General features: G+C 35.8%; 1 protein-coding gene across 1 annotated transcript in view; it reads left to right on the top strand.

The window, feature by feature from the left end:
• Positions 1 to 9650: 9650 nt before the first annotated feature.
• Positions 9651 to 27031, top strand: part of Pde7b (phosphodiesterase 7B) — a 324523-nt gene continuing 307142 nt past the window's right edge. The window contains exon 1 of the mRNA XM_046450024.2: positions 9651 to 9985. Coding sequence (XP_046305980.1) covers positions 9965 to 9985 — 21 coding nt within the window. The 5' untranslated portion in view covers positions 9651 to 9964. The remainder of the gene's footprint in view (positions 9986 to 27031) is intronic.

The raw sequence follows: 27031 nt of genomic DNA on the forward strand, positions 1-27031 counted from the left end.
ATCAACTGGTCTCATAAAGCTTCCTTCCTAATGGTGGTCTATTTCTGAATTCTTAAGAAAATTATGTATATTCCTTCGGAAAATATTAGTGAAGTATTTTGCTACTTACTAGAAGACTTCTAAAAAACAACATGTGAGCTGAAACTCTGTAAGATGGAATTCAGGTTTTAAATGCTATCATGCATCTTACTATTTTAGGGAATCCTGTGTAGTTAACAATCAACTCTAATTTTTAATAAGGATTGGAACTTCTGCACTGATACTCTTCTTAATGTTGATCAATTTTATAAGAGCTAAAAACTCAAGCATTTTAGAAAATTCAAAAAAGAAATCCTGTATAAATAGAATGTCTATTTTAAAAGCACTGAAGCCAATTTCTATTTAGAGGAATCCTGATCTAACCTTGTAAAGCATATAATTAACCACTAACTGACTCTTAATAAATCTATACTTTTAAATTATAATTTTTACATTGCAGAAAATAAAATTTTAGACAAAATAAAAATTGAACTGGAAATAAAAAGTAAAATATAAATCATGGGAAAATATTCATTGTTATAATGACAAGAAACAGGCCAGCCATCCAATACACAAGACCCTTTACTTGTTGTTCTCTGAAGAAATGATTTCCCCTAAAGTCTTTGCCTTAGGATTTATATTCTGGTATGAATTAGTGTGCTAGCGCTGTCACAACAAAATACCCCAAACTGAGAGGCTTAAATACAGAAAGTTATTCTGGAGGTTAGAAATTCAAGACCACGTGTGACAGGGTTGGTTTCTTCTGAGGCTCTTCTCCTAAGCTTGCAAATGGCTGTGTTCTCCCTGGATTTTCAAGTAGTGTTTCCTCCATGTGTGTCTGTGTCTGAATCTCCTCTTCTTGTAAGGATACAAATTGTATTGAATTAGGGCCTAGAGGACCTCATTTTACCTTAATTACCTCTTTACAAGCACTGTCTTTAAATACATACAGTCACATTCTAAAGCGCAGAAGGTTTAGGACTCGATATATGAATTTTCTTGTGATGGGAATCAAAATTCAAGCTCACAACACAGCATGTCTCTAGAAAATTCCATTTTGAAAATAGTTATAGAAGTCACGACTCAACCTTTTTCTTTTTTCACCTCCTATAAAAACTTTGGTGTAGATTACCAGACAACCACCTGTTCAAGAAAAAGGCACTTAGCTCCCTTTGCTCTATACTCTCAACCATGTTTGTTATATCTCTAAGTCTTATAAACCCAATGGATTCTGTAACAAATGCAGTCTAATGATAATGCATATCTGACAGAATCCTTCTGTTTTTAGGTTAAAATTAGAGTTTTTCTTCACTAAAATAAATAAATAAACCCAATGAAGATAGATATATTAATATATAATAATATATCAATTATTTTATTCAAGTTGAAATATCTTACAATCTTCCCCTTGTCTATTAACTTTGTTTAGAATGTTTTTGTAATTTCAGAAGACTTTATGATGTAAATTAATTTGTCAATTTTCTTTGTAGGCTTTGCTTGTGTATCTGACATTTTAAAAGATGAGGGTCTTCCCTAATTGGAGATCATTTATATCTACTCTTGCCCATATCCCTCGTGTGTGCGCAGTGGAAATGGGGTTCCCTTCAGTGGAATGGGCTGGCTGAGAAATAAAAACCAAGAAAAATAGAATTGCAAAAAACCCCACGAAACACCAAAAGTAATTTCAAAAGTTGGGGCAGGACGGGCAAGCCAATCAGATGGATTGAACTTCTAGACTCTGGCAAATTGGAGCCTGCACCTGCTTTATTTATATCAGGAAACATCAAAGCATTCCATAGAGTGTTCTTCTCTCCAAAAAATGTTAAGAATGGGCTGTCCAGTTCCCAACGGGTTACACCCATCGCCAGAACTACTATGAGGTCTCTTCCTAGCACAGTGGAGATAAAGCTCATGTGCATTGGGCAACCTATTATGGTGGGAGAGCCAAGGATAGTTCGCAATGCCAAACCTAAATCTCCCTGGCTACCATACTGAGAGAAGACTCTCATGAAATTCACGGATGGCTTCCCCCAATCTACCACCAGATATTTTCCAACTATTTCATAGATTTGGTTCTTCATATTTAAATCTTTATCTAAGTGAAATTTATATTTATATCATGGATTTTGGAATGAATGTAAGTCTAAATTGTTTCAGTGTTTCATTTTGCAAATGACTAGCCTTGTCTAACCATCATTTACCAAGTAGTTCCTCCTTCTCTACTCACCTTAAATAGTGCTTTTATCATTTCCTAAGTTTTAGTACAGGTATTAATTCACTTTAAGACTTTTTTCTGTTACATTGATTTTTTTATTTATTCATATGCATGAATATTGCAGTATTGCAGTTTATAGCTATTTAGAAGCTATGTTAGGTATTCTTTTATTCCCCTCTCAGTAGATTTAACATCATTGACTATATTTTACATTGCAAAACACAATTTTCCTCAGCTTCTGTGATATCACATTCTTCCTTTCTTCCTCTTACATTGTTGCCATTTTTCTAAATCTTTATAGGCTTCTCTACCATTGTATAGCCCATTGTATTTCTTTTGGCTTTCCCCCAAACCTCTTCTCTCCTCACTGCAAGTATACTTTCTGAGCCCATATGGCATGATTCGTTAACATGATGATACTTGAAACTATTCTAGCCCAAGTGTTTCTTCTGAGATTCATAAAAACATATGAAACTCCACTTTGATATTAACTGCAGACAAAGCTGAACTTCTCTTTTCTGTCATACCTAACCCAATAAGTGGCACCGATTTGTCATGCATGGAACTGGTATCTTTCTCATCCCTTGTTCTCACTTCATAGTAAACCCCTCATCTTTCTGCTTCAATTCATCACCAAATCTGATTACTGATATTTTTTTAGTTTAATTCCTAAATTTTCTCATACCTCCATGTCAACACAACTACAAACCCCATCCACGATACCATCCCTTCTCTACTGATCTGCCTCCAGGCTTTCCCCGCTATGACCCCCATACAACTCCAAAGTGATATTTCAATATATACATTTCAGCTTGTCCTTCTGCTTCTAAAACTCTTAAATATCTGTCCATTTCTCTCCTAACAAAGTTATAATTCCTTAACAGATGAAAAAACCCATCCTGTCTTCATGTTCTGTCCCCCCACCCAAACTGACCTTGCTTTCGTCCCTGGAGTGAACCTTGTTCATCTTCGCCTGTGTGCCTGTGTAAGTGCTGTTGTCTCAGCCTGAAACTCTTGTGATCCTCTCTTTCCAGTGGAATATTTTCTACTCATCCCAGGTATCCTCCTTCATACCAGAGTTCTTCCAATGTATCCTGTAGACTTTACTCCTGATGACGCTGTCTTCAAGGAGAAACATTTCTGAAGCTCAAAATCTGATATTTTTATTTCTCTCCTTTGTACTCCCAAATTACCCTGGATTTCCCCTCTGACATACTAATTCTTCTGTGTTATAATCACATTTGTCTTTATTCATCACTAGACCTTTTTCCTCATAGAAATATAGTAATGCTATTTCAACCTCCTACTTGCAAAATTTCAATAATATTTTATTCCCTAATAAATACAGTTCAAATTCCAAATCAACTATCATTTTCACTAAACTGCCATGTGGAGACACAATATATAGTTCTTTCCCATTTGCTCTACTCCTATCATTCTGAACTACTGGCCAGTCCCTTCCTATTATAACACGTACCATTTTGGTTAAAGACAAGAAAAATCTTGTACATATTACAATCTTCCCACTTCCATCAGGTGGGAGTAATCTCCCCTGTCCCTGAGTTTCCATTGTACTTCTTCCTTTAGAGACCTCCTTGCACTTCACTTTTACTATATTATCAAAATGCCTTATACTCACTGTCAAATGTCTTTTAAAAGTAGAGATCACATCCTATTGGTCTCTGTAACTCTATTAGTAACCTCAGCATATACTACCAGATGCCTATTAAAGTATTCAGTAACTATTTCTTGAATGAATTTAACACCTGCAAGGTTACTGAGAAATTTGTTATCCTAAAGAGGCAGCAGAAGAATTGTATTTTTTTTAATACAAAATAATTGTATTTTCTCTCTTTAATAGAGAAAATAGACAGTTGAATTATAAAGGAAAGAAAATTACTGAGTGGTCATTTCTGTGAATCATGTGTCATGGGCTATTTAAGAAGGGGATTGAGAAAGGAAATGAAGAGATTTGAAATAAGGTCACTTTTTTCAGATTATTTTTATAACTAATACATTGCAGAAAGTGTGGTCATTTTAAATGTTGCGATCCACAGAATTACTCCTCAAGCTGGTGTTTAATAATGGTGCCTCTGTAGACCAGTTAGTGTTTTAAACTTAGTAGTTTTAAATTGATATCACTGTGTTTGGTGGAGTTAGATACGCACATAGTCATAGCGTACAGGGACATAGAGTTTCCTTAAGCTACAAGTGGCAAAGTATTTGTATCAGGGAGAAGGGGGTTGATAGTCACCTCTAGGAACATGGATACACATATTGGAGTTGTTGAAGATTTTCCAATTATAAGTAACAGAAAACCAAACTTAAATGACCTCAGGCAAAAAGGAGAATTCATTGACTAACATAACTGAATGTATTAGTTTTCTTCAGTTGCCATAATAAAATATCATATACTGGATGGTGTAAACAACAGAAGTTTATTTTCTCATAGTTATGGAAACTGGAAGTCTGAGATCGAAGTACCTCCATGGTTTGTGTGTGGTGAGGACTGTTTCCCTGGCTTACAGACAGAGTGGCATTCTGTCTGTGTCCCCACATAGCAGAGACAGTGATCTCTGGAGTCTCTTTCATTTCTTATAAGGGCATAATCCTTATCAGATTAGGGCCCCAACATTATGACCTCATTTAACTGTAGCTTCTGAAAAGCCCTATTTCCAAATACAGTCACACTGAAAGTGAAGACTTTAACAAATAAATTTAGATAGGGAAGAGGTTCAATTTAATCCCTACACGGACTCTTGGAACCTGATGTCTGAGAGACCGTTCCCTTGTTGTTCTACCTCCACAGCTACTCCTTTGTGGTCCCCCTTGCTGGATCTGCCTTAACTATGAAGCATATAAACATTATAGAATTTCAGATTTTATCCAGTGAGTCTCATGATCTCTCATGGCTTTCACTGCCGTTTTATCTATCCATGGCTCTAGAATTGTATATAAACTACCTACGCGATACTTCCAGGTGATGTCATATAAATATTGCAAAGGTAGCATGCTATGGAATATCGCCTTAATTCATGATACTTGAATGAAAATAGGTCCTAGTCCTCTTGGCCATCATCTCTGATAATTCTAGCTCTTTCTCCTGAATGACTATCTTATATCATCTCTCATCAAACCCCTTCAACCTCTCCTATCTTCCCTTTTAGCCAGTATTCTAAATTCCTATTTCACTGAGAAATTAGAAGTCACAGAGAATGTTTGCAGTCTCACATCACCATTGCCACCTGCTAGCACCTACATTTTTTATTCTGCCTCGCCTTCTCTTTCTATGGATGAGCCACAACTGCTCCTTTCCAAAGCCAATAACTCCATTCTAGTTTTATGTCACCGCTGAAACATCACAAAATTTACCATGTTATATTTATCTTGGGGGATTTGGCTAGGTACTCTGCTTGTGGTCTACAGGGCTGAAAGCAAGGTATTAGCAGGGCTGTTCTCCTTTCTGAAGGCTCTGAAGAAGAATCTCTTCCAAGCCCCATTTGGGTGTTGGTGGAATCCAGTTTCAGTCATAAGATTCAGGTGCACATTTTCTTGCTGGTTGTCAGTTGGAGAGCCACCCTGAGCTACTGAAGACCTCTCTGTGGTCCTTATTCATGGCTCTATCACTCAGAGCTGGTGTGTTGGATCCCTTCTTGAATTTCTCTGATTTCTTCTACTGCATCTCTCTTCTGCCTCCATTGAGGAAAAAAAAAATCCTCTCCTTTAAAGGGCTCATATTAGATTGGGCATACCCAGATAATACAGGACAAATCTCCCCACTTTAAGATTCGTAACTTCCATTATATCTGCAAAGTCTCTTTACCCATGTAACATGTTACCAGGTCCCAGGGGTCAGAATTGTTTTGGACGTCTCTGGAGGACTATTCTTCCTATCACACATCCCATTTTTGCTTCAGCACTTTCTCTCTTTCATCAGCAATTACTTCTCTCAAGTGGAACTTTTTCATCACATAAAAAATTTCTGATATTTCTCTCATGTTAAGAATGGTCTTTTGACTCTCCCCTCAGATTACTGCTCCATTTCTCTGCTCTCTTTGGAGTGAAATACCTTGAAAGAATGATCTATACTCTCTATTCTCAATTCTTCCATTTTCTGTCCATTTTTCACCTTTTCTACAGCACTAAATCTGCTTTTTTAAAAAGGTAGGAATGATTCTAAATTCAAGGCTAATTCTCAGTCTTCATCATCTAGCTTTCTCTTGACAAGGATAATTACTGAAATAATTATCTTGCCTTCCAAGATACCACCCTCTCTTGGATTTTCTGGGACCTCCTGGAGACTGCTCAGTCTCCCTTACTGGTTCTTCCTCATATTCCTGATGACTTAATTGTGGCCTGCCTGCCGCTTTCCCATCTGCATTCATTCCCTTGCTAGTCTCATGCAGTCTTAGCTTTAGATGCCATGCATTAACAGTGACTTACAAATTTATAAGTACATCCCAGAACTGCCCCTGAACCCCAGGCTTTTATATGCCCATAAACAACATCTCTGTCTTATAGGCAATGTTAACATATTTGGCATCAAATTCTCTATCTTCCCCATGAAATCTGCTTCTCTCACTGTCTTTCAGGCAATGCCAGGGCTGTTCTTCCACTTGATGGAACAAATTTTGGAGAAGTCATTGTTTGCTCTAACTAATCATCCTCTCTTGTACTTAACATCCAATCCATTTAATAAATATTATCATCTCTAACACCAAAATAATACCAGAAGCTGATGGTTTCTAGCCACCTCTAGCAAAAGCATCCCGATTGGTACCACAGTGACCTCTGGCTATTGTTGCAATAGTCCCTTTACTAGTTCCCCTTCTTCTACCTTGATCTCCACACAACTGCCAGAGAGAGCATGTTAAAATTCAGTCTGATAATCTCACTCCACTGCTTAAAGCCCCATTTCATTGAGAAGAAAGGCCAAAGTCCTTATAATGAGAAAGTTCTATATGATATGCCCCTTTTGGATCCATTACTGTTTCCTATTTACCAGCCAACTCACTCCTCAGGGAACTTACACTCAATGTTTCCCTGCCTTTAATGATCTTCTCCTACTCTTCTCTCATCAACTTCAAATTTGTGCTCAAACATCACCTTCCCAGGGACATCCTCCCTGGGTATTCATTGGAAGATCACAACCCCTATTTGTCCTTTCCTATCTAACTTTTTTCCTCCACAGTGTTACTGCCATCCAATATCCTGTGTAAATTTTATATTTATTGATATGGTCTCTCTCCATTCAGAAGAATCCAAGTCTCATGAAGGCAGAGTGTGTGTGTGTGTGTGTGTGTGTGTGTGTGTGTTCATTGCTTTATCTCCAGAAACTAGAAGAGTGCCTAGTACAGAGCAGATAATCAATAAATATTTATTTCTGATGAATGAAGATCCAGAATCACTGTTTCACTTCAAAGCCAGGCTCCTTGCCCAGTTTACCCTGTGTCAATAAATGGCAACTCTCTTCTAATTTGCCCAAGCAGGAACCTGGGAATGATTTTTGATTCCTCTCTTTCACATTCATGTCTTCAAATCCTGCCAATTCTATCTGCAAATACACACACGGGCTTCCAGAATCTGGTCATCTCACCTTCCACATTGCTCTGACCAGAGCCCATGGCCTCTCCCCTACCTACTGCAATGGTCTCATAGTGGTCTCACTGCTTCTACCCTTTCTCCCCAGAAATCTATTTTCCACAGTAAAGAGAGAGAAATTCTTCTAGAATATATATCAGATCATGAGCATTCCTCAGCTTAAAACCCTCCCATAGGTTTTCTGTCCTAGAATACAGCCCAAATCCTTTCCATGGTCTGTAAGACACTTTCTGATCCTCTCCGAGACACACTCATTCTCCTCTAGTTACCCAATTCCCCTCCTGTCCCCGGAATATTCCTGTTCCTTGAGCATTCGCCTGCCTTGTATCCTTGACGGGCTTCCTCTACCTGGAATGCAGAAATATATAACCCGTGTCTTACCTTCATTTGTCATCTTCCCAAAGTTGTTTCATTAAAGTGCTTCCTAATTGTCAAACCTAAAACAGCAAACACCACACACAGACACACACACACACACACACACATACACACACCACATGCACACACGTGTGTGTGCGCACACACACACATCTTCTGGCCCTAACCTTACTTTATTTGAAAACCTCTTATTACCACCTGACATTACATATTTACCTACTTTTATTGCCTGTCTTCCCACTTCTCAAAACGCAAACTCCCTGGGAGAAAATGCTATGTTTACTACTGTATCTTCAACATCAGAGAGGAACCCCGAAAAAACACAGGGTTGCTTAACCCTAACACCTAGGATCTGAGTTACAAATACCTCTCTCTCAAAGAGTCAATGTGAGTGTCTGAAAAAGAACCCTGGACTTCCTGAATGTCCTGCCTACCCTTAAACCATTTTCTGTGTCTAGAGCCATGAGGCATCTGATTGGCCAGCATGGGTCACAGGCCCCTCACAGTTCTGCTCTTGGGGTGAGGCTAGTGGGAAAGGCTGTGCCATCCACAGATAGAGGGGGAAGTTTCCAGAAGAAAAAGTGTTTGTGTTAGTAGGATTCAGGGTGTAGGGGGTGGGAACAGGGGAGGATCTGGGGGTGGCAGTAGCAACAGATGGCTACCACAGAGATTTTCCAGAGTGGGAAGAAAAACACAGGGATAAGCTGGGGCCCCTGGTAGAGGAAGTATCCCTAAATAACTGCACCTTCACACACTTTGGGAGCTGACGTGCGGATACCCCAGGCAGGCCTGTGTTGCCTCACCATGCCCTGCTTCTTGAATGATTCCTAAGGGGATTGCAGGAGGGAGATTCCTAACATGAATAATCTTGAGGCTTCCCCCCAGAAGATGCAGGAAGGAGGGAGAAGCAGGGACCAGCAGCAGCAATTGCTAAACAAGTCCAACTTTTCTCTGCGCATAATATGGTCCACGAGCTCATTGGCACAATTCTACATCCACGGCTATCAGGATTAATTAGCAGCTCATTTTTAGGTTAGGGTAGAAATGAATTAGTTCAAAAGTAAGCAACAGCTGGGAAGTGGGCATATGCATGCACGCTCACACATGGAAAGAATGTAAAGCTTGCTATTTTATTTAGCTCAGGGTTCTTTGTTTCTTTTTTTTTATACACCTAACCACAAGGTATTTTTAAAGTTTTAAAATTTCTTCCTGATTATAGAAAATGTTTCTTGGGTTCTCCTGAGAGTGGGGCACCCCGGCTAATCACAGGCACACACACACATTCTTCCCATAGTACAGTACTTTAAAATTAATAGCACATGCAGAGGAAAAACTAAACCCTTTGACGTCACTCTTGAAATGAGGAAACATAAACAGAAAAGGCTCCACTCCAGTAAGCTGCCAGCCTCGAAGCCGATTGGTCTCTGCTTTTCCTTGCCTGTGGCAACTGACAGCACCTCCCAGCCTCACAGGCCGGCTGCCTGCTCACCCGGCCAGTCGGTCGGTCTGGGCACTGCAGCACTTGACTGGGAGAAAAGTGGTGTCCTCACCCAGAGTCTCTCTTTCTACCTACCTTCCTTCTCTCGGTCTCTGTTTGCTTTGTGTGTTTTTTTTTTCTTTTTTCTTTCACTTAATTATATTCCTAATCCTGGATGAAGTTGCTGGATTCTGCAGCACAAGTCTTCATGAACAAGCGGCACCGCTCAGAGATTTCACGGCATTCAAAGGTCACAGAACTGCCACTATGGTTAAATGTCTTGTTTAATGGTTGAGGTATGTACAACAAATTTAAGCGGCAATCTCATTTTTCTTGAGAGAATAGAGGCACAGAGAGATGGCAGGATTTTTATTTAAAAGGAACCTGTACATATATATGTATATATATTTTGTCTGTGATTGTTCCTACAGCAACCAGCTTTTGAATTTCCTTTTTCTAGGCAAACTGACTAAACATTATCACCTACCCTGAATTAACAGTTTGAGGGCAACAGGATTTCTTTCCAATCAGTGTAAGAGACTCTGGCATTTCCATTGCACTTTGAGCTCCCACTGGGGAGGGATTTATTATTTATTTTTTCTTTTTTAGTGAATGAAATATTTCTTCTCCAACATAAATCTTAGAGTTAGATTTTGTTTTTCTTTTCAATTTTCAGTGGAACATGGTAGGAAAATGTTGGGAAAGGGTTCGGTGAGCTGTTACAGAAACAGGAGAGAAAATCAGTTTTTTTCTTGAGTTTGTCACGCTGGTTGATAGCACATTTCAAGATGAAGAAATTAACAGGAAAAGAGAAGCAGCTGGTAGCAAAATTGAAGGTAGAAAAATCAATAGAAGGTGTCTGAAAAATGAATTCATGAGGAAAAATTTACTTTATCACCTTGTTGCATTTTATAAAGAATATTCTGAATTTAGAAGTCAGTGGGAGACTGTAGTAGGCACTGAGTTATATGACTAGTGATTTACATCTTATTATTTATAAAGGAAAATAAAACTTTATCATCACTGCAAATTGTGCTAATTATCTTTTCCTACAACTGCTGAAAGCAAAGTCAGATATTTAATTAGGAACTTAAGTGACTGAACCTAGGGACTAATTAATCAACTAAAAATTCTGTTCTTCATGTGCTCTGGCCAAAGCGACCACTGCAATGATAGAGTAAAGCTCTTTGCACCAGGAGGCAGAGAAGTATATACATGTATATGCATGGATGTGCATTCATATACAGTAAGCACATTAAATGCTGCAGGAAAGGCAACTAAACAAGGGCTAAAGCTGTTTTCAATGGTACATTATTATGTGTTGGAGGGGACCCCTGCTAAAAATCAATCTTATGCACACAGTCAATTTTTGTAAAAGTAATTTAGGTAATATAGTGTTAACATGGATTTCCTTATTGCCCCTCTCAAAGTTAGGCAATAGCTAGACAGGATTATTTGAAACCATTACCTTGTTCCAAATTTTCTTACATGTTTTCTTAAAGTTTCTATTCTCAATATTGAGAACCAGAAATTTGTAAAACTGGGTCATGTTAGCAGTACTGTTAAGCAAGACATCAAACATACAGTGCATTCTGAGGGGTTAACAAAATTAACAGCATAAAACTGTAATGTACCAAGTTAAAGACTGCAAAAATATTAACTCTGAAATGCAGAGGATGTGCTGTGAATGGACAATTGCTTTTCTGCAGCGCCTAGTGGGAAAACAAGGACTTTGTGTGTTGCAAATGCCTAACTGCAGCTCCTCCATTTCCTCTGCTTTATCTTTTATTTCTGGCTGGTGAAACAAAGACGGGTGTCAGTAGTTACATCTTGATTGACGTTTTTTTTCTAATAAAATGAAGTCGCTTTGTGTCTCAAGTAGAAGCCCAAAGTTAACTAGTTGCTACTCTAAAATTGGTATCTCATTTATAAGAATTTTTACCTGGCACTAAGCTGTCTGATTTCAGAGTGCACTCACTCAGTTGAATGACATGTGACAAAATTAGTGTTGACTCCATTTCAGCAAATTAGCTTGGAGAAACTCTTTTGAATCAAGTTACTTAGGACAAGGGTGGAAAAATCCAAAATGTGTTAGGAGCAGAACTGAGCTTAAGGAAAACAATTATATCAGTACACCTTTTAATGCCAAGCCCAGTGTTCAGCATAAAGCTACTGTTGGTGCTTGACATAAACCTAGTTAAAATGTTTGCTGAAAATTTACTACCCAGCATATATTGCAAATTATTTAAATAAATTTCAAACATGACATTTTTAACTATCTTTGGAAAATGTTTTCAGTGTTATTCCAGACTAAAATATCATCTGGAAATCAACTGTCAGTAATAAACAGGAGGGCATTCCAAACATTGAGAGTGCTATTTTCAGCAAAGGGACATCTTAAATGCAAAAGTAAAATGACCAAGTTTCCTCAAAATGTACAACCTGGATAACACCTCTGCCTAGTAGTCATTCTTCCACAGTCTAATTTGTTGTTAGCCAGTCTTGAATCACAGGGGAAACTGCTTGTTGACTCACAGAACGTAGTGTTGGAAGGGATTTATTAAGTGGTAAACTAATCCCAAGCATGACTAAAAGGGCTTCATTATATTAAAGACAACTGTCAAATTTAAGGATCAGAACAGACTTGGGAACAACCAGTTATAGAAGTTAACAGGTATTAGAGGTGGCTCACCTCACATTGCTGAGGGATATGATTTATAAAAGAAACTTCTATGTGCAGAAAATTTTATCCAAAGATAAAAATTACCATCTTAAAGATTGTGCCCCCCAAAAAGTCTATGGACAAATAGGAGCCTCCTCTGGCAGTCACATATGGCTAAGGAAGAAGGGATTTGGCATTTGGGAATTTAGGGGTCACTCACACAGAGGTGAGAGCATCCCTATTAGTACCTCCCCATGGTGGCATCCCCACTTCTTCTAAGAATACACTCAGGGGCCTCATCCCTCATCCATACAAGAGGCACCTTGGGGTCCGTACCATTGGTTCTACAAGCATCCTTAGTGTCTCTATTGATATCCAGGCTTTGATTCATTAATGTGGTTAATATGCAGATTTGAGGAAAAGAAGATGCAGAAACCCAAATTAAATGAGTCCTTACTATGTGTCAGGCACTGTTGGAAACTTGAACAGAGAAAGGGAAATGTGTCTCAGTTCTAGTGTATAATCAAGGCATTTATACTTTTCTTCTCCCCCCAAATCATCTAGGTATCTATATGTGTAATTTATACTTAGAGAATGGTCACATGAAGTGAACAGACAGGGAAGTGAACAGAGATAGACAATAAAGTGAACATCCTCATTCAGGCTCCAACTAACTGGGTGATCTAAACTACCCACTTATTCTCTGCTTCAGTTTCCTCATTTGTAAAAGAAACCGGTTATATTGGGTTATTTCTAACATTCCTTTAGGTCAAATTTTTGTAGTATCTTTATTCAGAGGTTTCTTTTTACGTCATTTATATTTCCTCAAAATGTATAACCTGGATAACACCTCTGCCTAGTAGTCATTCTTCCACAGTCTAATTTGTTGTTAGCCAGGCTTGAATCACAGGGGAAACTGCTTGTTGACTCACAGAACGTAGTGTTGGAAGGGATTTATTAAGTGGTAAACTAATCCCAAGCATGACTAAAAGGGCTTCATTATATTAAAGTCAACTGTCAAATTTAAGGATCAGAGTAGACTTGGGAACAACCAGTTATTTGTAATGCAAATGTAAGTGTCAAACTTTAATTCATAAAACATTGCTGCATGCTTTCAGCATGTCAAGAGCCATATCTGTAGAAGTGAAGTGAATATAAAGATAGGCAAGTAATGATCCCCCCCTCTTCAGAAACAGGTTCACAAATGAGTGAAGACCATGCAGAGCCATGTAAGAAAAAAAGAAGTTTGGGAGTGTTTTGTCAGTGTTTTGTTACTGTGATCAAAAGGCCTGACAAGAACAATGCAGAGGAGGAAAACTTTCTTGGGGCTCATGGTTTCAGAGGTTCAGTTCATGATTGGCCAATTCCCATTGATTCTGGGCCCAAGATGAGGCAAATATCATGGTGGAAGGATGTGGTGAAAGAAACAGCTCAGGAAGTGACAACCAAGAAATAGAGGGATCTCTGCTCACAAAGGACAGATATAAACTCCACAGGTACATCCCCAGGGATCTACAGACTCCAGCCATATCCCACCTGCCTACAGTTACTACCCAATTAATCCATATCAGCAGATTAGTCCACTGATTAGGTTAAGGCTTCAAAACCCAAAATCACCTCTGAAAAATTCTTGCATTGTCTCACCCATGGCATTTGGGGAACACCTCATATCTAAACTGTAACAGGGAGGAAGATTATGATGAAGAAAAACCACAGGAAAGGCAAAATGGAGTACAATAAATGAAATTTTATATCCATCTAGATATTTATTTTTACTATGATGATTTTTATTATGATCAGTTGAAGACATTGTTACTCTTTGAACTCATGTTTGTAATGGTGTTCTTAAAAATAGAATGTTAAAGACAGCCAAGGTTTTACCAGGGCTGATTAAGCTACTATACCTATCTGAGATATCATGAATCCATGTATTGAAACTATTTTCATCATCCCTTGAACTTAGATCCCTAGGAGTTTTTGGAAGCAGGAGTCCTTTGAGAAAGAGTAGCCAGGATCCCCGCAGGCATTTGATGTAAATAAGGAAGGTTCACAGAAGAGATGGGCTTGAACTCTGGCGTAGTCCAGTATCTGGAAGTGTCTAGTAGTGGCTCAGAATTTCCAGAGATTACTTGTCTAAAACAGGACTGTCAGATGCCTCTGCCTTTCCAAATTCTGAGAAGATTAATATTGAATCCTTAATCCTGCATTTGTTTTTATTCTTCCACCTTTCATCCCTTATTTATGCCACTTCTTTTTATAGTATGCCATAACTCAGTTATCTAAATTTACATAATTTGCTTCCAAGATAGTCCCATTGCCAAAGAAAAACATAAACAAAACAAGGCCCTGGGTTGGAATTTCTCCCCAGCAGGACCCTGGGGAGATAATCTCTCTGCCTTATTTCTCTCCTGTGAGGTTTCTGCTTCTTCGTGGTTATAGCCCTTCTCGAGATACATAGATGTGTTTTGGGTTCACTAAAGCTGGGAGCTTCAATGTTATGAGACAAACATCTTTTTCCTAAATGTCAATCATGTCCTAGATTTTCTATATTACTTCATTTAGTATCTCTTCAACTCCAATTCTGATTTCTTTAGAGAATAACTGGAAATGTTAATAACTAAGTGACAATCATTATTATGATCAGTTGAAGGCATGGTTATTCTTTTGAAATCATATTTGTACTGGTGTTCTTAAAAAAACAGGATGTTAAAGAAAGCTAAAGTTTTGCCAGGGGAAAAGAAAAAAATTTGTGAGCTAATTGTCCATTAAATATCAATTCTGAGACCTTGACCCCTTGGGGGCAGGATTGCTGCCTCTTCTAGTGGTAAACTTGGTACAGTTTGGTTACCCTAACCCAGACAGTGGTATATCCTATGTGGCTCAGAGACTTCTGTCTGACATCTCTTCTGAGTGTGGGTTAACAGCTCATCCTGGCTGATAGGGAGCAAGTTTTATTATTTTGGATAACCCTAACAATGTGACCCAACTCACCAAAAAATCTATTCAGCAATATGAATTCTTAATATTATTTTTGAGTACCTCAATATTTTTAAAAATATAAATCCTATCATGAATACTGTCTACACTGATTTGCATAGTCAAGAAGTATGAAAATAATAGCTGAAGCCAGTATGCCATGCCAAATTCTTGTCATTTAAAGTTCCTTCCTGCTTTCCCTCCCTCCCTCCCTCTCCCTTTCCCTTCTTTTCTTTCTTCTTTCCTCCCTCACTCCCTCTTTGCCTCCCTACCTCTTCTTTCACCTTCTTCTCCTCCCCCTCTTCCTCCTCTTTCTTCTCCTCTTCCTCCTCCCTCATCTGTAGGGTGAAGATTGAAAAAAACAAAGACTGATAATGAGGTTTTGATGGGTTTTCTTGTGTAAAATATCAAGTGTTTTATTTTTCCTCTGTAGTGATTTGTGAATTAGCCTGAAGTTTAATTTAAATTCCTCCTAAGATTTTTTTCTTATTGAAATCTTCTGTGTTCTCTTGTAATAATTAATATATAAACAAGAAACATATAAAATATCCTTTCTGAAAGATGAAAATCATCATTATCTGCCTACTGCTTCAGATATACACAAAAACTCTTCTGTTCAAAAATGGGTTTTATACATGGCTTAAATATATTGAAGACTATTTTTAAGAGTCTTGAACTCTAAGAATCTTCTTCTTTTCTCCTGGTATGGTATGGGGGGCCACATCTGGTCCCCAAACTGGTGTGAGCAGTGTGCTTTCACAGGTCCAGTGTAGATATGGGGAATGTACCATTTGTCTGAGTTAATAGAATCTTGGTATCTGAAGGTACCAGATGGGTAATGCTTTAAATCCTTTTTGACCATAGAAAATCTTAGTTGAAAACATACATAATTATCTATTATTATATTTTTTGTAATATTAAATATCAGAAGCTATGTGATGTTAAAAATAGGTGAATTGTTGAATACATTGTTTTAAATCAAGGCAATATAATGCCATATAGCTATTTTTAATGTGGTATGTGCAAACAATCCAGAATGATTTTTCAGAAGCAGTAAGTGGAAAAATATCTACATTAACATTTATATAAATACATAAGCATATTCATATACACTATAGAAAATTTCCAAATTTAAATTAAAATATTATAGTGAATACCATTGGAGTACAGGATAGGAACAAAACTTAATTTATACATATATAAATAAATATATATATATATGTATATGTATATATATACATATATATATATTCAGAATTGTTCAACTTTTCCCATAATAAATGTATTGCATTTACAGTAGAAATAATTTATTTGTTATTGTGTGATATTTTAAGTTGAAATAAAAGAGGATTAAAGGGAGAGTCCTATTTTCCTTTTAGATTCCTTTGTTAGCATCTTCCTTGAAGAATTTGAATTGTTCCCATGTGCCTTTGATATTGTTAGGAAGGAGAATGTCCTAGAAGCAGGAGTTCTGCACATGAGAAGACAGAGAGCCCATTGCCCCAGCTTGAGTGACTGGGCCAGTCAGTCCTCTGGCACCACTTTCCTCCAGGACTGAGGGACTTAGACTCTAAATTCCTCCCAGTTTGGAAAGACGTCTAAGAAAACGTCTTGTCCTATTGCATGTCCAACTGTTTAAGATCTTCCTCCATAAACTGAATACACATATTTAACAGGTTTGGACATTTTCACTAAATTTTCTGTTTCAGATTTGATCAGTATTTGAACATTTTCAAATTAATTAAATATGAAAAACATATTTTTCCCTAATACTGTTTAGAGAAACCACACACCATAGAGAGACTTTTAAAATAAAATTATACTATAATATCTACAGTTCTTCATAAAACAGAAAACACTATTTACATTAAGATGTCCAGGTTGTGCAGTTACCCAAGCAACTCATGCTGCTTTAGTTTGAATATGATTTATATATTTCTGGGTTTTCCAGGAGTTAAAAAAAAAAGGCCTTCATTTCCCTTTCTCATTATGCCACTTGCCAGCTGTGTTCAGCCAGATGAAAGGACTCAGTCATTCACAAAAGTGTAGAAAGCATTCTTGTGAAAGGAGATGCCACAGTAATATGGAGGTCTAAAGAATGCCTCAATTTAGAAAAAGGTCATTAAATCTAAAAAAAAAAAAAAAAAAAAAAAAAAACCAAAGTTGTTTTCTATGTGATAGAAATATAGTATAATTCCATGTTCTTAAGACTAGTTTTCTTGCTTTTCAATTAAATGAAAACCCAGTTTCAATTTAGTTTTTAGTATGATTTGGAAAATATGTTTTAGTCATTTAAAATACATCGTAATTTTTATTTCCTGTTTCTCTAGACCTTTATTATTGCATGGGAACCAAGAATAATCTTTTAGGTTAAAGTAAAGCAAAAGGGATAAACATTAAACAGGAATGTATGTGATAGCAGCTTTGGATAGCCACAATTAACATTCTAATTTTTCTGTTTAGATCTTTTTTAATCACTAAAGAGTCATTATAAGAAAAAATATTTCAATGAATAATAAAAAAAAATACTTGATAAGGACTGTTTTCTTTTTCACTGAATACATGGTCCCCAAGTGCCCATGTATGGGTGCATGAGCAAGAGATTGAGGACAAGGCCCTTCTTAAACTTAAAGATAAAACGAGTATAAAAGTTTTATGTGTAATATTTAAGTCTAAAACAGTGAATTGGAGAACAGTGTACCAAGGTATATTGTTCCCTCTAATGTAAATCTTTAAAAGTCAAATAAATATATTTATTGAATTAAATGGCAATAATATGTAATTTTTAAAAATTCAGCTTGTGTATTTTATGTAGAAGGAGATAAGGAAAAGCAGAAATAAATGAGGACCAAACTGCTTTTCAAGGAGCACTGAACTTGTAACCTAAAGCCCAGGATTCAAGTTCAGGATGCTAAGATTGTTACTTGTGGCAAGTTATTTAACATCTTTGGCTTTCAAAACTCTAAAGTGTAAATTTAAAGCAAAGTACCATTAGGTTCTATCATTTCTGGCTTTCATGCATAATTAGATACTTCTCCATTCACAACACAAATGCCACATCACTTAGTTCTCATATCATTGCTGTCAGGTAGGATTAATTATGTCCATTTAAAAGGGAAGGAAATTGAAGCACAGAAAAATCACAGCTAATAGAATTGGGGTTCAATCTCAGCTTTTTGGTGATAATTTTTAATTGTTTTTATATATTTAAAACCCATTTTAATCATTCTAAGTATGAGGTAGAAAACATTTTTAAAAATATTTCTACAAAACATAAAAACATCTGTTTCAAAAATTTTAAAGCATTATTTATATACAGCAGGTTCAAATATATAAAGGAACAACATTACTTCATTTTAAATGCATTCATGAGGACAAATTTGACACTTTAGACTTCAAAAGTTTTGCTCTGAGATGCAGAAGAGCATAACAGTAAGCAATGCACAACTTGATAACCTTCCACTTGGTTTGCTTTTTAGCTTTGTGACCACATTCAAGTTACTTAATCTCTCCAGACCTTCTTATTTATGAGATGAAGGTGTTTATAGTATTGTCCTCATAAGATTGTTGAGGAGATGAAATGCATTTTACCTTTAAAGTGCTTAGAATAGAGTATGGAATAAAGTAAGCATGCGAGTGTATTAACTAGACTATTGTCTTACAAGTTTTGAAAAATATTTCATGGGGTTATAATTATTTTGCAAATACTGTTGATGGCTGTGCTAAACATTAAAGAAACATAGACTACAGAAACATGGCTACAGAATGTTTTTCCCTGAGAATTCCTGTGCTGGGAGTTTGATTCCCAGTGTAGCCATACTAGGAGGTGGAACCCGGAGGCGGTGTTTCATTCATGGTGGGCAGAACTCTCATAATGGATTAGTGTCATTACCATGTGGGGTGGATTAGTCATCCCGAGAGTGGGTTGCTAAGAAGGGGACCTGCTCTCACCTGGTCCTCCAATGCTGGCTTGCTCTCTCCCTTTCACCTTCTGCCATGCTGTGAAGCATCCATCTGGATACTGGAATCACAGTTTGGAGTTTCCATGCCTCCAGAACTGTAAGAATACATTTCTTTTCTTTATAAATTACAAAGTTTCAGGTACTCTGTTGTAAAAATAGAACAATAAAATAGACTAAGACAAGTTTTTTTTTTAAGTTTTTACCTTCTGTATTAAACAATAGCACATATAAATGAAAATTACCAAACATATAAACTCACAACACTATGATTTACTTGTTGTAAGTGAATCTCTTTGTAACTGAGCCAAGTCAAGAAATATATATATATATATATATATATATATATATATATATATATATATATCATCATCAGCACCTCAGAAATCCCATCACATTTCCTCTAGTCTTTCATTCAACATTATATCATGAGACTCAGTTGGTTGATGCATATAATTGTATTTTTTTTTCATTTTCATTGTTGTATGATGTTTATCTGAATATACAACATCTATTTGTCCATTCTGTTGTGGAAAACATTAAAATTGTGTTCAGGTTCAGTTTTTAATAATAAATAATGTAGGCCCAGGTATTTGTTTACCCATCTTTGGGTGCCTGTGCCTGTGTATTTCTGTTGAGCATATATCTAGGAATAAAGTTGCTGGGCCACAGAGAATATTCATGTTCAATGTTAGTAGAAAATTCAAAATTTCTCAAAGTGGTTAAAGAAATTTATACTCTCACCAATAGTGTATTTTTGGTTGCTCTACTTCTTCACAATTCTGTGCATTAGTATTTCTGGCAGATGTGTTGTGGAGGCTTTTTTAATGTGCATTTTCCTAATTATTACTGAGCTAAATAAGTTTAAGTACATTTTCATATATATTAGCCATGTAAACATCTTTGTTGTCAAGAATCAGATGGAGTCATTTTGTATATTAGTTTATAGGAATTCTTTATTACTTTAGACAACTTTGATTATTACATGTGTTACAAATATTTTCTTCCATTGGTAAAATTTCCCATTCTTCTTCAGGATTATTTTGATCAATCTCTGTTCTCTACATTTCCACATACATTTGAGGAATAACTTAAGATTCCCCCGTAAAAAAACCAAAGCACTGTTGAGATATAGAACAATTAGGGAAGACAGTTCTTTCCTGAGTTTTCAGTTTATGAACATAGTATACCTCTCCATTAATTAAAATCTGTGTTAAATTCTCCCAACAATATCTTCTAGCTGGATTTGTGGCCATTAAAGACAATCCTTGCCAATATAAATTTAGAATTTTTGTAATTTCCTGGTGCATAGAAATTTTATCATGATAAAATATCCCTTCAATTATTTTGCATTCACTTTTACTTTGACAGTAAAAATCCATAAAAGAAACTTTCCATGTGTTGACATAGCTTATCCTTTTCCATTCTTTTACTTTTTTTATTTTCTATATGTTTGTGTTTTAGATGAGTCTCTTTACAAGGAGATAAGTACGTTTTGTTTTATCATTCAATCTGATTATCTTTTATTGGAGTATTTAGAACTTTTCTATTTAATGTAATTAGTGATTTAGTTCACCTGAGTTCAGTCTATTGGTTCTTCCTGCTGTACTTTTTTTTCTTTCCTTGCTTTAATTCCTTGGGATTAAGAATTTTTGTCATTGCATTGTCCTCTTCCCCTTAGCTTGCTATTTTTATAGTCATTTATACCACTCTACTGATTAGTACTGAAGCACAGGATGCATCTATAACCTAATCAACGTGTGATGCAAATTAGCATTTTTATCCCTTTGTGGGAAGTATAAGAACTTGAAATGCTTTAACTACCTTTGTACTCATTCTGAACTATATGTTCGCTAGGTATTTAATTTTATATAATTTAGTTTTGCAATAATAATTTTATTATGATTATATAATCATATATTTTTAATTCCTTCCTCTATCTCTGAGATCCCATATAGGATTTTCCTTAGTAATGATTTAACTTGAGTTGTGTTTCTTGACTTTGTCTGAAATGATTTTATGTAATCTTGATATCTCAAATGTGCTTTTCCTGGGACTAAAATTCTAGATAGGTAATCCCCCCTTACACACAAAAAATATTAAAGATATTTTTACATTGTTTTATTACTTTCATTGTTTTTGAGGATAAATCAGATAATAATCTTTAAAAAGAAATCTGTTCTTTCCTCTGACTGCTTGTAATATATTTTTTTTCATTTTTGACTTCTTAGAGGTTTGCCATGATTGCTCAGATATGATTATTTGCACTTATTCTAATTTGGAATCTTTATGGTTTCTTAAATTGTATCCTTGATATCTTTTAACAATTTTAGAAAATTCGTATTAGTTGTCTCCTTTAATATTCATTCTGTTTCATTTTCTCTTACTTTCTTCTCTTCCTCCTCTTTCTTCTTCTTCTTCTTGTATTGTGGACTGAAGCCACAGCCTTATGTGTGCTAGGCAAGCACTCTACAACTGAACTACATCCCCAACCCCACTTTTTTATTTTGTATTTTGAGATAGGGTCTTGCTAAGTTACCCAGGCTGTCCTCAAAGTTGCGATCCTCCTGCTTCTGCTGCCCAAGTAGCTGAGGTGTGCCACTGCATCTGGCTCTGTCTTACCTTTCTTATGGGACTCCAATCATGTGTATGTTCAAGTTTTGGATTTACCTACCTCCACTATTTGCCTTTGATCTCTTTGTTCTTCATTTTGAATACTTCTTTTGATGACTATTTCATTTTCCTAATTCTTTCTTCAGCTACATATATAATCAGTTACTTAACCCATTAAATTATTTCTTAATTCAGTTCACAATTTTCTAAGCTTTTTGTCTTTGTAGTTTCTGTCAAAATTCTCAATCTTGTCTATCATATTGTGGAACATATTCTCTTTATGATTTTAAAATTTTGTAACTGTTTTATTTAGATCTCTTCAGTGTCTATATCTATTGTCTGCTGATTGGTTCAAATTGTCTTGACTTTTATCCTGGTTATTTTTAATGGAACACTGACCATTGTATGTGTGTGTGTGTGTGTATGTGTGTGTGTGTGTTGTGTGTGTGTGTGTGTGTGTAAGTAGGTAGATACATAGATAGACAGAAAGAAACTTGAAATTGAGTGCAATGTAGATTTTTCCAGATAGAATTTACATTTGCTTCTGTGAAGTTATCAGCAACACTAACAATCTCAATTGTCTTAACCTGATTTTATATTGAATGAAAATAAGGCACTTAAGGCAGCAACTGGCACTTAATAAACATGCACCTATTTCTCTTACCCTTTCACTGTTTTCTTAAAAAATGAAGAAAGAAAGTACAAGAAGAAAGTATTAGGGAAAACATATATGACATTAAAAGTTCCCATTATACACCAGAAGTAAATTTTCAAATGTTGTTTCATTTTTTAACTTTTCTCTTCTGTCTGAAAATAAATTTAAAAGTGGGAAGTCATATCCATCAAAATCATGAGATAAGTAAATAATAAGAAGTATGAGTTAAATTTTTGTATTTCACTATGGCTATTATAACATTATTAAATAATTTTAAAAGAAAAAAATTACAATTCCATTCTATCTCATAATTGTCATCTGCAAGTAGTACTTTGACAAACATCATTTTTGACACTGCTGATATGCTAGAGAGCTCTTGGGTAAAGAAATAGTTATTATAGACTCTGCCTTTCATCTATACTTCACATTTCTAATCAAGGATAGCTACCAAAATATATTTCTTAGTTCTTGATTTTTGGATTTATAAATTTTGTGTATGAAAGTTATTGTTGTTTTATATAGTAGCTAATATAAATTAGCTAAAATGTGCTCTTAATAACTTTCTTCATTATCCAAATTATTTAATAACTTAGTTTCATACAAGTCAATTTAATGTTTCTGAATTATAATCCATATGCATCATAAACATATAAAATTATTTTCAGTATCATATCCATGTCCTATAGAATTTATAAATTAGATAGTTGCAAATAAAATAAGCCAGGGAGTAAACTTAGTTAGGCTATAGTCAAATTCTGATTTAGTTACATAAAACCAGGTCTTTGGTGTTTTGTATTTATGTATAGACTCTGTCAGTTCACTATCTTTTCTAGGGTGTTTGTGTTTTCATAGTACTTTCTGTGTTTTTTCCAGTGCTAGGTTACCTTTGGAGCACAGGTAAACTTGAATTATAATTAAAAAGTACGAATTATGCTAAGTCTTTAACCTAGAGTTCAATTATTAATTATTTATGAGCAAGTTATAAAAAGCTTAAAAATATATGTGTGTAAAGAGAAATATTAAACAGTTTCAAATGCACTTGATATAAATTTCAGGATTTTTTTTTTATAAATCGATGTATATTTCTAGTTTCATACAATATGTGGTCTTTTTGTACTTTTCAAAATAGAAATTGAAAATTGGCATATCCAAAAGAATGAATATTTATAACTTTTAACTATGTCACCAAATGTATGCTAAAATATATTAAATTGAAAAAAATATGAAGTAAGATATATGAAGTGTTACTATGTTCAGTTGATAATATATATCTTACAGTTAACTTAAGGAAAATTGACTTAATATTTCATCCAAAGGGCTAAGTAAATTTTCATGTGTTACTTGATAAACTTTTTCACTGAGAAGAATTTTTAACGTTAGCAATTTATAGAATAATTGCCAAGGGTTATTATAATCTGGGAATAGAGAAGTAGAAAATAACAGTTATGTATAGTTTGCAATTGTTTCTTCCTCAAATTCTGAGGAAAGGGGGTATGAGCTGTTTGTTCTGGCTGTTAAAACAAGTATTTATTCTATTTCTTCTTAATAGAAATGCAAAAAAATAGCTTAAGGAATGAATGCATAAATGAATTTTCAACGTTCATTTTATAAAAATAATAATTTCTAATCCTGGTAATCTTGATTTGTGCTTTGGTTATTCATATAGTCTTGAGTAAGTAAGATGACTTCAACTATTTTCTAACTATGTAACTGAAATGGTGTCATCTATTTCCAAAAGTTCTGAGATCCTGCTCACACACACACACACAACACACACACAACACACATATTTTTTTTTTTGCCTAGGATTTCAAATCAGGGGAAGTTTTTTGGTGCAGCCATGATAAGTTTCAAATTCCAGATAGCAAATTGTTCTGAGTCTTTGTCCTTGTCCTAGGCCATTCATTGTTCCACTGGTAGATGCCATATCACTTCTTCCCAATGCCTGTATTTAATCAACACAAATGGTGTGATAAATCAATACATGGAGATAATTTTTAAAGAACATTTATTGCAGGGCTACCATGAAAACCCAGAATTGTAATTTTATGGGACTTCTCTGAATTTCCCAGTAGTGTACAGCTAGCATCAGAACCATGTTCAGTGTTAAATCCAAGCAAATTCTTAACATGTTTAACAGTTATTAAACTTTAGGCACAATAGTTTACATTGTCTTGTGTAGTTTGGCCTACATGGCTTAAGAATACTAGCTCAATTATATTTTCACTTTGACAAATTCAGAGGAATAATCAGATGATTCTGTGTTTCATGCTGTACAAAGTTGTATACATATGTTCGTCTGTATTTCAATGGCTAAGCCATTTTTTGGCCCCAAACGGTCAAATGTCAGCAAATGTATAAACAGTCAAATATATAGCTAAATCATGTGTGTGTGTGTGTGTGTGTGTGTATACATATGTACACATACATATATGGGAGTACATAAACTGATGACTGGTACATAAAATTGGTCCTTTAATTACTAGAACCTAAAATGGTAAGTAATTGTGTTAGACCTTAGAACTAGGATGGATACCATTTTAGTCAGTTTTTTCATTATGTTACCAAAAGAACAATTAGAGGAGGAAAAGTTTATTTTGGCTCAGAGTTTCAGAGTTCTCAGGCTATGGAAGGCATAGCTCTGGGCCCAAAGTTGAGGTTAAACATCATGGTGGAAGGGCATGGCAGAGGAAACAAGCTCAGAAAATGACAACCAGGAAGCAGGTATAAACCCCAAAGCCATACCCTCCAGTGACCTATCTCCTTCATTCCACACCCTATCTGTCATCAGTATCAGTTGATTAATCCACTGATTAGGTTACATCTCTCATAACCCAATCATTTCACCTCTGAACTTTCTTGCATTGTCTCACACATGAGTTCTTGGGAGACACCTCATATCTAAACCATAACTGATAGTCTTCTTTCGATTGATGTGAAGCTAATTAATTGCATATTTGACAACAATTAATCAGATTCAAATTTTGGTATATTATTTTAATAAGTGTGTATATATGTACATATATGAAATAAGCATACTATTCATGTGTAGTACATTTTATCTATACAATCATGAGGAAAAAAACTGATTTCTGCTTAAATCTCTCAAATAGCTGCAGAAAATCTGCATTATATGGATGTAATCATCCCCATTTTATGATCAAACTCAGACTCCCATTGATTAAATAATTAGTGTAAAGTCACAGCTTCTAAGTGACAGAGCTTGTACCCATTCACTCAATCATATTTAGGGCCTTAATGTGGTCTGGGGACTCAGGACACAGAAGAAGAAAAGACAAAAGTCTCTATCCCCATGAAGCTTGAATTCTTGTGAGAGAAGATTAACAGCACATAAACTAGTAGACTTAACAGTTAATTTCAGATTTTGCTAAATCTATGAAGAAAATAAGGCAGAACAACAAGATATCAGGTTGCTGCCTGTAGAGATGTAACCTTGTAGCTGGGGAGCTCAGCAGAGTGTTCTCTCCAGTAAAATAATGAAACCAGGCAGTCAAAAACCTAAGAGAAAAGTGATCCTGGCAGAGAAGAGAGCAAGAGCAGAGCTGGAGAAGGGAATGTGTTTTGAGTCTGAAAGAAGAAAGGTCAGATTTGTGGGATGTAGTGTGATGGTGGACTGGGAGGAGAGGAGTGGGTAAAGCGGGCAGGGCCCGATCACATGAACATTTACAGGGTTTGAATCTTAGTCTTCTCATAGTAAAATGGGAAAGCACTGAAACCTTGTAGACAGAAAAGAGATTTAAACTAATTTGTGCTTTTAAATGAACAATCTGACCCCTGTGTGAATGGCTTGTTGGATCATAGGTAGGAAAGCCCTTAGGAGCAGTTGATAGTTATTGCAGGCCAGATGAAAGATGAAGAAGGCTAGGATTAAGGCTAAAACCATGGAGTGGTAGACAGTGTTTATGTGTCATGTGGGTGTTTGACAGTAGAATGGATTGGATATGACGGAGAGACAGCAACACACAGCTTGCAATCCCAGATTCTGGAGCTGATCTCCTGGGTTCCTGTTCTGACTCTGCCCCTACCAACTTTGTAACTTTGGATGCATAACCTGTTCTCAGTTTTATCATTTGTAAAAGAGAACGAGGATGCTATTAGTGCTTATCTTATAGGACTGCTGTAAATTTTTTTTGTGGGGGGGTTGTGTACATGCACACGTGTGCTTTTGCATACATACCTATGCATACACCTGCAGACACACATTTAAGAGGGGGAATCAATAGTAAGTACTATGTCTATTGTATTTATATAAACTAAATAAAATTAATTTGAAAATGGCTCCTTATCACTGGGTGGTACCATTCAGTGAGTTGGGGAAGACTGAAGGAAGATAAGGTTTGGGGTGTAAAGGAGACAAGAAGTTAAGAGCTGTGTTCAGGACCCATTAAGGTTGAAGTACCTATTAGTGAAACACAGGTAAGAAGTTTCTAGTTCAGAGGGGACATCAGAACCGAAC

This window comes from Marmota monax, unplaced genomic scaffold (genome assembly GCF_021218885.2).
Source record: "Marmota monax isolate L192 unplaced genomic scaffold, Marmota_monax_Labrador192_F-V1.1 WCK01_AAM20220418_F8-fsc00030, whole genome shotgun sequence".
In the NCBI taxonomy this organism is placed as follows: Eukaryota; Metazoa; Chordata; class Mammalia; order Rodentia; family Sciuridae; genus Marmota; species Marmota monax.